Source organism: Eulemur rufifrons, chromosome 7, assembly GCF_041146395.1.
Source record: "Eulemur rufifrons isolate Redbay chromosome 7, OSU_ERuf_1, whole genome shotgun sequence".
Taxonomy (NCBI): Eukaryota; Metazoa; Chordata; class Mammalia; order Primates; family Lemuridae; genus Eulemur; species Eulemur rufifrons.
The window spans coordinates 220511558-220525566 of NC_090989.1; the positions used below are offsets into that span (position 1 = coordinate 220511558).

Below are 14009 nucleotides of genomic sequence, written 5' to 3' on the forward strand. Positions count from 1 at the left end.
ATTCCATGCAAAGTATACTTGGAGTATTTCTCTATCCTAACTTGTGAACTCATGAAACGTTAGTACTTTCCCCTCTCCAAAATAGGCATCTTTACATATCCAGCTAAGTGGGTTTTTAAAGACTGGTCTTTATTTTAATAGCCACAGAAGCATTCTTTCTTCAAATGAATGCTTTATATGGAAGTGCATTGTGTAGGTCTGTTCCCGAAGCTGGCATCATGGCTGGGTGGCCCTCCCTCTGAGCTCTGCCTCCCTTGGTCTGAATTGATTTCACCAAACTACTTGACTTCAGAGGATAGCAGTTTGAAAACCATGGGCCACAATCCAGTCTATTGTTTTATAAATAAATAAACTGAGGCTCAAAAAGAAGTTCGAGGTAACGCTTCGGTCCAAGCCCAAGTGTCTTGATTTTCAGTCCAAAATCTATTCTACTGTAACAAAACAAGGTGGTTTTGTTCAGTGGTGGCTCAAGGTGGTTTTAAGTTCAGTCATGGGGGCTTTTAATTTACCACATATAATGTTCTGATGTAGTTACAGGTTTAGGTTTCAAGATGAGTAATAACTAGATCCGTTATTTTCCACCTGAGTGTTTTATTTTACCTATGGTGGCTGCTACCAAGTTAGTGCCACCCTCTCTTATAGGTAGGAAAGACCTGGTTAGTCATCCAACTTCTTAGTTAAACCGTGAACAACCTAAAAACACATTATACTTAACATTCTCACGGATGGATATTTTAAAATTAGGTAATTAACAAAAAATAGGAATTGACTTTCAAATAATTGGGAAGTCCATTTCTCCTCCTGCCCCCGACCTGTATTCTCAGTCATTTAATAAACCATCCCAGAGCAGAATGTCCTGCTTAACGAAGTTTTCTGTTTCTTAAAATTGTAAATAGTGGCTCTCAATCCTGACTGTTTATCAATATTTTTAGAACAAAAAAAATTCACATTTCTGATCTGGACCATACATACCTGCCCCTCCACCCAGATATTAGTATTCAATAGATTTAAGGCTACATGAATGTGTGAAACTATATTAATAAACAGTGAAAAATAGAATGGTGATGGTAGCAGGGAGGTGGCTTCCCTTTGGCTCTCTAGAGCCAACTCTCCTACCTTGAAAATGCTGAACTCCAGTTCCTGAGCCATGTTTGAGAGTTCATATGGATTCACAACCAATTCCTAGAGCTTCTTGACTACACAGCACTACCTATAGCAACCCACTGTAGACCCTAAGCCCTGAGCATGCTCATGTTCCTAGTGGTAGACATTCTTTAAAAATGTGAAAACCATCCTCAAGTGTCCCACAACATCCTCAGAACCATAAGCCATCATTCCTGAGGCTTTGTTCTAAAACATTTTTTAAAACCCTGACCCTCTATAAAATCCATTTTAGATGTTCTGCAAGTTTTTATGGCTCCAGAATGAGAAGGGAAGCCTTGGAACCCAGACACAGATCCAAACCTGTGATCAGAGCATCTGTTCCAGTTATACTGAGCCGAGTGTCTTCAATTTCATAGGCAGCCAGGAGCAACTACTAGAGGCTAATTCTAAGAATAACATAATCCTTAGAAACATTCTCAGAGTTAGATATCTCTGAAATAAATAAAAGGTGGAGGGGAAAGCTGTCTGACTCCCACGCATTGGTAAGATTTGGATAAAAAAACATTTACGGATCTGTACCATGACATATTGACCACTTGTTTTGATAATGTGGTTGGAATCTATAGGTGAGAAGCTCAATACAGTATTCAAAAACCTACAAAGAGAGACAAGTCGGGCACTTTAGTACCAACAACTTCATCACAGAGGCTGACACCAAGAACATTAGGCTGGTCATAGCCACTGGCACCAGCTGGAATCTACAGGTGCACCCACAAAGCAGGAACCACTGCTGGCCATAGAAAAACATCCCAAGATGGTGAACTTTGCTGATAGGTGAAAAGCCACAGTTGTTTCTCTTCTGGGCCTAACTTTCTGCTTCCATTCCGGAAGCTGACTTTGGCTTTGAAGGTCTGAATCACTGTCTTAGTAACACACTGAGCTTGTCCCCCAGCTATGTCCAGCCAAATAGCATACACAAGTGATTACAGATTGTTTGGGAACAGTGCAAGCTGAAGAGTGAGTGCCCTGTTAACAGGGGCAGTTCTTGCTTAGCCCCAGCTGTTATTTTCTTGTAGGAATGTGGCACCAAATCTTCCTCTTGCCCATGAGAAGCCAGACATCTGGATTTTTTATGTAAGATTTCCCACTTTTAAAAGGTTGACAAAAAAAGAAAAATTACTATTATAAAAATACATAAAATAGGCCGGGCGCGGTGGCTCACGCCTGTAATCCTAGCACTCTGGGAGGCCGAGGCGGGTGGATCGCTCAAGGTCAGGAGTTCGAGACCAGCCTGAGCAATGAGCGAGACCTCGTCTCTACTAAAAATAGAAAGAAATTATCTGGCCAACTAAAATATATATAGAAAAAAAAAAATTAGCCGGGCATGGTGGCGCATGCCTGTAGTCCCAGCTACTCGGGAGGCTGAGGCAGTAGGATTGCTTAAGCCCAGGCATTTGAGGTTGCTGTGAGCTAGGCTGACGCCACGGCACTCACTCTAGCCTGGGCAACAAAGCGACACTCTGTCTCAAAAAAAAAAAAAAATAAATAAATAAAATAAATAAATAAATAAAAATACATAAAATGGTTAAAATGGTAAATTTTACATTACGTATATTTTGCCACAAGAAAAAATAATAAAATTTTAAAAAGAAACAAAAAACATATAATGTCTTCCTTTCTTTTGGTTAGGAGATACCTGAGGCTCCAGGAGGTTAAGCGATTTCTTTAAATAACACACAAGCTCTTGCAGAACCGAGACGCACAGTGAATTATCCTGATACTCCAGTTCTTTTTTTCATCATCAGAGACTATAATACTATACTATCATTTTTACAGCATTATTAGTTAAATAGGCTCATATGGGTATAGTTTTGGAAACTTACCACCATCTATAAAATTAGTTTATGGAAAAAAGCAATCTAAGACAAAATTGAAAGATACAAACATGCCTGTTATCACAGACATGTTCCCTTTTCTACGTCCCTTCCTCCCGCTGCAGCCACCAGGGCAAGGAAATACAGTGTGATCCTCAGGGGTGAATCTCCTCCCCACAATGGGATAATCATTTGATTTTGCCTATGAGGAATTCATACATGTGTGTGCTCTGAATGTGTTTGCACCCACATCAGCAGTCAACACAAGACTGAAATTGGGTCACTGACATGTTCAGGGAATAGCTATTAGCATAACCCTTAATTGGAATCCTATTTGTTGTTCTGTTGGCTTAGCATCCTCCCTGCGTTTTAATGTGAGCTGTCACTCGAAAAGATCATTTGAGACCAGGATCCTGCAGAGAAACAAGAGTGTGCAATTCACACAGACTTGTAAAATTCAAATATATAATTTCCTTCAGAGAGATGGTAATGAATGTGTCAAACTAAGGAAACTCCAGTTTAAAGAACAAATGATTAAAGGTGACCACAGAAGTTATAAGACCCCCAACAATTTCTCATAGCTGTTTACAATTTATAATCATTAGCCCAGTAGCTCTAGTGATATGAGACATACATATGTTTATACATGTATGTATGTATATATATGCAGAAATATGCTATATGTGGTCTTATGACTGTGAGCATTATAAATAATGATATGAGTATTTTATACATATGTGATATATACAGTGTTATCTATAATATATAAGACTTCGGGAGATTTAGGAGATCAATATCAAAGAAAGTGTTTCTACTTATAAAAGGTGATACCATACTTGAGAATTTCAATTTTCTTCTCCATCTTCCAAGGTTTACATTTGACAGTAGCAATCATTTGTCTTTTCTCATCCAACTCAGCCTTCAATCTTTCCAATTCCTCTTGATCAATTTCTTCTTCTTCTTCCCTTTAAAAGAAAAAAAAAAATCTTAATAAAGTTAAGCTTTGCTTGACTTTCAAACTTAAGGAAGATTGATATCAGATATTTATCCCATTTTTCAAAATTTGACTGTATTTAGTCAGTGTTAAGACCTCATATAATCCTCATAAGCATTAGAACTGATATCTGAACACCAGTGCAGGATTACTGGAATTATTATGACATTGAACAATAGTGTTTGCCTTCTGATTTCCTGGAACTAAGCTGTTCTTTTATGTCGAGAGCCTCAAACTCTCAGACAGGGAAAATCTATGGAAAGAATAGTTACAGATCTATCAAGATATTTCCCTCTCTTCTCTGTTCCTTTGTATACCTTCCTCCACCAATTCTACACTTCATTTAAATACTTTATTTTTCAATAAAGACAATAAATTGGAGGTGAAGATGTCTTTGAAGTACCCATAAAAATTTTGTTATCCCTGTCTCGAGAGAGAGAGCGAGAGAGAGAGAGAGAGAAATTGAAATAAGGAAAAATAAAAATCTATTTCTCAAAGGTAAGCTAATCTGTTAATTAAACTCAGAACTTCAAGTGATAAAATTCAACTTGAAATATATTTAGTGGCAGTGAATCCTTTGAAGAGATCTTCAAAGGAATTGGAGTTCCTTATTGAGCATGAAATGTATTTTTTCTCCTCTGTGTTCCTAGTATTACAAAAAATACCATCAGGTCCAGAATTCAAAGAAAACAAAATCTAAGCATTAGCAACATAATTGTAAATTGAAGAAGGCTATACCATATTGTAGAGATCAATTTTTTTGGCTACGGATTGTCTCAGTTATTAAGCTATTGTCTCTTAACTTCAAACACATTCTTCTAGACCTAATACTGTGGTACTGGGGCTGGGACTGATGGGCTGGGCACCTGACTGATAAAGAAATTGTAATCCAATTCAGTCGTACTCAGAAACATGTTTTGTTCTTCATTAAGCTCATGACTAGACACAGTTGGAATATGGTAAAAGCTATTTTTTAAAGTTCTAGCTGAGGAACAGGAGGACACGTCCACAGTTTTACAGCCCACCCTACAAAATGACTTTCAATCCCCTTTGCCACCAACCTATAGTTTTTAATTATGCCATGATTACCAAAACAAAAATTCATATGAACCCTTTAAAACAATACTTCTTATGACAGTTTGTTTTTAGACAATTCAAATATTTTGCTTAGAATAATAATCCTAGTTCAAAAGAACTATGGAAGTACACTCTACTAGGACACAGCTCTGATTACCATTAGTTTGTTACTGTTTTAATTATTTGGTGTTCATTATATAAAAGCCTATGTTGCTCTACAGCATGACATAAAATACTTGAGGTTTTTTTTTTTACTGTTAATACATCATATTCATGGGGTTTTTCTTTATTTGCCAATTAGAATGATATGTGAATTGGTTTGTCTAAGGGGAAAAGATATGTTTTAATAAAAATGATTAAAATTTTTTCCATGCAGATATAGAAATAACTCTAAATTATATAGATAATTGTTTCACTAATATCTTTACAAAACTAGCAAAAATAAAAGAAAATAGATGCCAAAAAATTATCAATAATGGAGTCAATTAGAAAGCAAAAAATGCTTTAAGATTAATAATTGAATTGCTTGATGTTTTACACCTTTCAATTGCCCACCCTTTCAAAATAACTTGTGATGTTTATACATAAGTATCTTAAAACTTGACATTACTTAACTTTCATTAAGAATCATATATAAAGCAGCATCTCATTTAATCTACCATCATCAAAGAATGAAACACAAATGTATTTGATGTGTGGATTTGCCATGTAATTAAACCTACAAGTATTTTTAGAAATCATGTAATGGAAACCTTTCTAACACTAATTAAATACTGTGTCTGTTTAGCCTATACAAATTCAGATTCCTTTAAAATTCATTTGAAGGGTCTTTAATAATCCCCTTTCTAATTATCCCTCTGAGAACAGTTTTCATTTCTCTGAGACACTAAACCACTTTATTTGCACTTCTTCTCTGACACATATATCCTGTCTTATTTCATAATAATTTATATCTAAGTGGCCTCTCTCTTACTATTAATATTATGGACTTTAAGAGATTGCAGGCAAATTCACATCCAAGTGTCCCAAAGAAATTGGCAAAGACTACCTTCCACAGAAGTGGACCTGGATAAATAATTATTGAATAAATATACATGTGCAGAACTTTTCTGGGTGACTCAGAGTTATCATCACAAACCCAGTGCTCAAAGTATACTAAAATATAAACAATGCCCTCCAAGATTATCATAGTATGTAAAGACATTTATTCCTACAATAAATGATTCATAACTGTCTATTTTTTTAAGTGGTTTTTGTCAATTGTTGATTTCTCTAGGCGGATCATACTGTGCTACAGGGTATAGTTGTTGACAGATAAGTTACCTTCAAATATGCAAGTAATGAAACTATTACTCTCTCTAGCATTACAGGGACCCTGCTTTTCTAGAACCCACTCAAAGAAAGGGCTAATTATATTGAAAGGATATAGTATAGGCATGCCTCATCTTCTAAAATTTCAGGCTAATCTGTGCAAGAATGACTTTCTATCTTAAGTTTGATTTATTTAAACAACAGTTGTTAGGAAAAAGAAGGCATAATATGCTAAATTTCACACTGCTATGAATATTTTACTTATTCACTTAAAACTGGGTCAGCAAAAGCCTGTAATATTACTGGAAATACTCCAAAATGTCTAACAAGGCAGTGTTTCTTAACTGTCTCCAAAGATAGTTAGCATTACAACCTTGGTTTTAGTTGGTTTCAAATGTTGTGTCAGTGCAAGGGAAATTCCCTGAGGCATTGTTTGAACATTTAAATAAAAAAGACCTTGAATTAATTAAACTAAATAAATGTGCCCTGATTTGCCTACGAATCTTCCTCAAAATATATTTGCTCCTACATTTTCTTAAAATAAAATGCCATATCTTGAAAATGAACAATAGAAAGTAGACCCTAAAATAGAAAATAGAACTATCAATCATCACAAATAATTTATGATACAATCTAGAAAATGTATCACCACAAATTGTGGCAGTAACAATACAATTTGCAAAACCTGTGGGGACGAAATTTGGTGATGTGGAAGAGTGGGAGGTAAGAAGGCACAAGTGCCTGTGGATTTCTCAAAATCAGATTGAAAGTGGGCCCAGCTAAGTAAGGAGAGACACTATCACAGATACGGGACCCAGCTGCTTCACATGGCACCGTTTTCTAGAGGTTGAGCAGTTGACAGGAGGGCCCTAAGCAGACCAAGAAGGCAGAAAAATTCTTGTCCAATTCACTTTTTTAGAAGGATTTTTCTGAGGCATAATTGGAAAAGAAAAGAAAATTTTGGAACATAACCTATATCATGCACACATGTCTATTCGTGATATTTTCTCAATGAAGTACCACTGCGGAAAGCTTTGCTAATAAGGAACTATTACTACAAAATAATAGAACTAACAATCATAATAATACATGGGACTTCAAATTGTGTTTCATCTTTTTTCTGAAAGGAATAAAGCATAAAAATACTTGAAAAGAAGTTATAAATAAAAAATACCAGAGTCAAAATTTAAAACCAAGTGATGCCTTGGTAGTCAAAAGAGAAAGAAGAGGAGCTTGAGGAGGAAGGGGAGGAGGAGGAAAAGAAATAAGAGGAGGAGAAAGAGAGGAGGAGGAAAATTCAAAAATTAAAATAAACTAAAACAGGAAATGGATGGGGATACTCTATTATTCTAAAGGCAACCATCATCTGTTAACACCAAGTTTCTCCACCCGACAAAATTTTCATATAGCTGTTTTTAATAACAATCATTTATAAGGAATAATATAATAGTTAGAGCTATTGAGTACTGAAGTATATCATTTGGGGAGGACATATGAGAAAGTTCTTCATCACTTAAAGTTTTAGAGTGTTTAAAGGAGATTCCACCACCTCATGGTGATTCACGTGGCCCTACTATATCTGAGTTGTAGAATAGCTTGGCTGTCTCTTTAATCCTTTCCAGTGGGTCTAGGGCTTCTATTATTAGATGTGTTTTACATGCTATACTTTTCCTACTTGCCTGCTATCTGCAAATTTCCAAAAAAAATTGGAAAGCAAAGACAAGAAAATTATTTCTTGGATTTTTCCTAAAGAGCATTTAATATATTATTTCTCACAAAGTCAGTGTTCAGGAAAATGTTGTCCTGGTGGAACTGAATGATGCTGGGTTTTATTAAAAAAGAAATGACAACCCAAATCCTTTGTAACAGAGGCCAAAACACTTTCTTTCTGTAAAGGGCCAAATAGTAAATATTTTAGGCTTTGAGTGCTACATTACTCTGTCCCATATTCATTTTTTGTTTTTATTAATGACCCTTTAAAACTAATAAAAAACATTATTAGCTCTTGGGCTGGATTTAGCCATAGTTTGCCAACTCCTGCTCTGTAAGGTAAAGTAACATGAGTTCATTATTTAGGAGTTTCTACTTAACCTAAATAACAAATTAATGGTATAATTTTAAGCTAACTATAATATCTTAATGAGCTATGACAGTTTAGATCCTTCATAAGTGCATTTCTCATGGTCCATTTTTAATATATATTCATTTTTAATTCTATTTTAATTATTAAAATATGTTTAATTAAGTGGAGAAAAATGGCAGCATCAGATTAAGGCTGTCTTTCTAAAAGTAGTTTTGACTGCTAATTTTAAAGTCACAGAGTGTCTGAAAGGTGTGGTCTTCTTTCGAATGAGTAACACTTTCAGATATATCTGAACAAACTTACGCTCCTCTCTTCAACCTCCTCCTTCTCTCTTTTTCTCTTGCCTTCCTTGTTTCTTCATCCTCTGGTTCAGGTTCTGGGTCATCCTCATTGATAACATCTCTGGTCCGTTTTCTCTTTGGTCTCAAGCTCTCTCTTCGAGGTAGTTTATCTTCCTCCTCTTCCTCTTCGCCTAAACACAGCAGTTGATGATTCAGTGAGCGATACCAGAAAGTGTTCTCTGTCACTACCAATTTTTATTCTTACTTGTTCATAATTAGTATCACACATCTGACACCACAATCTAACTAACATTTCTCCACATCCCAATAAGATGCATCATGAAATATATATTTCATTGCCTCTCATTTAAATAAATTTATGTAGATTTTTATTTCCTTTGTGGTTCATCTACTCAAATATGTGCATGTGGATCCCCAAATTTTAATAATCCCTATAGTTCCAGTCTTCATTTAATTAGGTAACTAATTGGCTTGAAATTTAGTATCATACCATGAACTCTAAGACCATTCAAATCAAGTCCACTTTTAGAGGTTACCATTCCAACATATAATTGTTGAGTGATTAATCACTATGCATTTACTATCACTTCTATCTTAGAATGAAGGACAGGAATGACAAAAAAAATACTACAAAGTAGAATAATTTTGGAGAAATTCATTCAGCCCTTGACATTTTTCTCAATTCAAATTTTCTTCATTCTTGATTCCAAATATTTATTTCTTTTATTTCCTGAATATTCTTGTTCCTTCCTTAAAAAAAGGGCCTAGCATGTTGGCTCATGCCTGTAATTCTAGCACTTTGGGAGGCCAAAGCAGGAGGATCACTTGAGCCCAGGAGTTTGAGACCAGCCTGAGCAACATAGCAAGACCTTATCTCTACAAAAAATAGGAAAATTAGCCAGACATAATAGCATGCACCTGTAGTCCCAGCTACCAGGGCAGCTGAGGCAGTGAGGCTCCTGCTTGAGCCCAGGAGTTTGAGGTTGCAATGAGCTATCATGATGCCACTGCACTCTAGTCTGGGCAATAGAGTGAGACTTTGTCAGAAAAGGAAAGGAAAGAAGAGGAGAGGAGAGGGGAGGAGAGGGGAGGGGAGGGGAGAGGAGGAGAGGGGAAAAGAGAAAAGGCAAGGCAAGGCAAGGCAAAATACACATTTGCTTGATCATTCTATCCTTTATGAATAGAAATAGATAACACACATTTAATGTAAAATTGAGACTAATGGCAGCATTATTTTGTTTTATTCACCAAACTAATAATTAATGCCTCTTATGTCTGCAACTTCTTAGGAAGATTCCAGGCAAAGGGTAGAGAGATCATTCAGTCCCTTCCTTCACAAGGCCTATAACATACATTCCTACTTCACTTTCATTTCTCTTGCTCCTTAATGTCTTTTGCCATTTAGAATAAACTGTGATAAAAAATCAGATATTACTCACAGTTATTATTATCCTCTTAAATAGAAGCTACTGTAGGGGGAAAATATACTTCACTGGAAAACTATGAATTGTCTGTAGCATACCTGTCTGTGTTATCTGATTGTGATTTATGGCAGCTCTTTTACAACTCTGAAAATTATAGATATTTATTAACTAGCAATGCAAAACACTTATCTGTAGACATTGAACTCTATTCAATGGAGAGATAAGCCCCCTTCCAAAAAATGTTCTGCCTCCATTGGCACAATCATTTTAATATTTATGATCTATAAATGTCTGTTCTTTTGATTTTCCTTTGAATGGATTATAACATCTCACAAGTTTCTTCATTAGTCAAATACATTCTTCTTACATGTGTGTTAGTCCTAATTTTATTTTTTTAATTATCTTTTAATACCACTTATCAAAATTTTTTTTTTTTGAGACAGAGTCTTGCTCCGTTCCCAAGGCTAGACTGCTGGGGCATCAGCCTAGCTCACAGCAACCTCAAAACTCCTGGGCTCAAGCAATCCTCCTGCCTCAGCCTCCTGAGTAGCTGGGACTACAGGCATGTGCCACCATGCCCAGCTAATTTTTTTCTATATATATTTTTAGCTGTCCAGATCATTTCTTTCTATTTTTAGTAGAGACGGGGTCTCGCTCTTGCTCAGGCTGGTCTGGAACTCCTGACCTCGAGCGAGGATAAAAATCACACGATCATCTCAATAGGTATAGAAATAGCATTTGACAAAATTGAACATCCTTTCATACAAAAATGTTAAACAAACTAGAAATAGAAGGAAATTACCTCAACATAATAAAGACTGTATAAGAAAAGCCCAGAACTAATATTATACTCAACAGTGAAAAATTGAAAACTTTTTCTCTAACATCAGGGAAAAAGCAAAGATGTTCATTTTTTGCCACTTCTATTCAACATAGTACTGGAAGTCCTAGCCAGAAAAGTTAGGCAAGAAAAAGAAAAAAAAAAAAAGGCATCCAAATAAGAAAAGAGGAAGTAAAATATCTGTTTGCAGATTACATGATCTTATCCATAGACAACCCTAAATAAAGACTCCACAAAAATCCATTAGAGCAAATAAGTGAATTCAGTAAAATTTCAGAAGACAAAATCAACATACAAAAATCAGTTGCATTTCTATATACTAACAATGAATTATCAGAAAAGGAAATTAAGAAAACGATTCCTTTTATAACAGCATAAAAAAGAATAAAACATGTAGGAATAAACTTAACCCAGGAGATGAAAGACTTATACACTGAAAACCGTAAGACATTGATAAAATAAAGAAGACACAAATAAATGGAAATATATACTATATTCATGGATTAGAAGACTTAATATAATTAAAATGCCCATACAATTCAAAGCAATCTACAGATTCAAAGCAATTCCTATCAAAATTCCAGTGACATTTTCGTACAGAAATAGAAAAAAATAATCCTAAAAGTCATATGGAACCACAAAAGATTCCAAATAACCAAAACAATCTTAAGAGAAAGAACAAAGCTGGTGGCATTATACTACCTGATTTCAAAATATTTCACAAATCTATAGTAATTAAAACAATATGGTACTGGCATAAAAATAATATAGACCAATGGAACAGAACAAAGAGCTCACATTTATGCAGTCAACTGATCTTTTATAAGGTTGCCAAGAATACACAATGGGGAAAGAATAGTCTCTTCAAAAAATAGTGTTGGGAAAACTGGATATCCATACGTAAAATAAATAAATAAATAAATTGGACCCTTATTTTAAACCATACATAAAAATCAACTCAAAATGAATTAAAGACTTACAGGTAAGACATAAAATTGTAGAACTAGAAGAAAACATAAAGAAAGAGCTTCATGATACTGGTCTTAGTAATGATTTCTTGAATATGACACCAAAAGTACAGGCAACAAAAGCAAAAATAGATAGGTGGGACCTTATCAACCTAAAACGTTTCTAACACAACAAAGGAAACAATCAGAGTGAAAAGGCAACCTATAGAATGAGAGTAAATATTTGCAAATCATGTATTTGATAAGGAGTTAATATCCAATATATATAAGAAATTCCTACAACTCAAAAGCAAAATAGCAATAATAATAACTCAATTTAAAAAATGGGCAAAGGACTTGAATAGACGTTTCTTCAAAGAAGACATACAAATGGCCAAAAAGTATATGAAAAGATGCTTGACATCATTAATCAACAGGGAAATGCAAATCAAAACCACAGTGAGATGATCCACTCATACCTGTTAGGATGGCTATTGTCAAAAATACAAAATGCAACAAGTGTTGGCAAGGACGTGGAGAAATTGGGACTCTTGTACAATATTGGTGGGAATGTAAAATAGTGCAGCTGCTATAGAAAACAGTATGGAAGTTCCTCAAAAAATTGAAAATAGAACCACCATATGATCCAGCAGTCTGACTCTCAGGTATTTATCCAAAAGAATTGAAATCAGGATCATGAGGAAATATTTTTCGTCCGTGTTGACTGTAGCATTATTCACAATAGCCAAGATGTGGGAACAACCTACATGTTCATCAACAGATGAATAGATAAAGAAAATGTGGTATATACATACAATGTGATATTATTTAGACTTTAAAATGCAGGAAATCCTGCCATATGTGGACAATATGAATGAACTTCGAGGACATTGTGCTAAGTGAAATAAGTCACTAACAGAAGAACAGATACTGTGTGATTCCAAGTATATGAGGTATCTAAACTAGTCAAACTCATAGTAGGATAGAGCAGAATGGTGGTTGCTAGGGGCCAAGAGGAGAGAAAACTGGAGAGTTTTTATTCAATGGATATAAAGTTACAATTATCCAAGAAGAATAAGTTCTAGAGATCTGCTCTAAACATTGTACCTATGGTTAATAGTATTATATTGTATTAATACACTCAAAAATTGACAGTAGATCTCATGTTAAGTGTTCTTATCACAATAAAAAATTAAAGATATTGAAGACCTAACACTATTAACCAACTTAACCTAATTAACATTTATAGAACACTCTACATAACAATAGCACATTTAGTGTACATCAACTATTCAGCAGAATAAATTATATTCTGGGCCACTAAAACAAGTGTCAATACATTTAAGAGGGTTGGCATCCTACAAAGAATGATTTCAACCTCAGTGGAATTAAATTTTAAAGTGGCTCTTAAAATTCTTTTAAAGAGTAATTATAGACGTATGATGAGGATAGGGGTGGGCGGGGAGAGAGGGAGAATCCAGAAATAAATTAGTTTGAAGTCAATAAAAAAATGTAAACTATTAAACTTGCATAGTTTTACCATGGACAAAATGTGTGTCGTTAAATTTAGCTATCACCATTTAGAAACAAAAAGCCGTCTTTAGTCTTTGTCTAGTTTCCAAATATTCAAAATCTAAAAAAATGAACATTTTATGGTTGCCTACTAAATGCACATTTGTGTACAAATCCTATCTTTTGGAATGGATTCAATTCACTATTCAAGTCATGAAACTCATGATCTTTGTGAGACTCTGGGCTGTTTTCATTTAAGAGGCATCAAATTAATGAAAACAATCGGCATTGTGAATGTTCATTTGCTGCCACATTGTGATCAGGGTATTAAATTGATAGCATTTATGTCCCTATATTGAACTCCTCTTTGTTCTTTTTTTCTCTTTCTTTCTTTCTTTCTTTCTTTTTTTTTTTTTTTTTTTTTTTTTTTTTTGAGATGGGCTCTCACTCTGTCATCCAGCCAGGAGTGCAGTGGCACATTCATAGCCCACTGCAGCCTCAAAATCCTGGGCTCAAGTGATCCTCCCATCTCAGCCTCCC

At 34.9% G+C, this 14009-nt stretch overlaps 1 protein-coding gene across 1 annotated transcript in view; it reads right to left on the reverse strand.

The window, feature by feature from the left end:
* The window catches only part of TMC1 (transmembrane channel like 1), a 152096-nt gene that overhangs the window by 104193 nt on the left and 33894 nt on the right, over positions 1-14009 (reverse strand). Inside the window, exons 4-5 of the mRNA XM_069472117.1 lie at positions 8747-8909; positions 3815-3943 (exon numbers count right to left, since the gene is read on the reverse strand). Coding sequence (XP_069328218.1) covers positions 3815-3943; positions 8747-8909 — 292 coding nt within the window. The remainder of the gene's footprint in view (positions 1-3814; positions 3944-8746; positions 8910-14009) is intronic.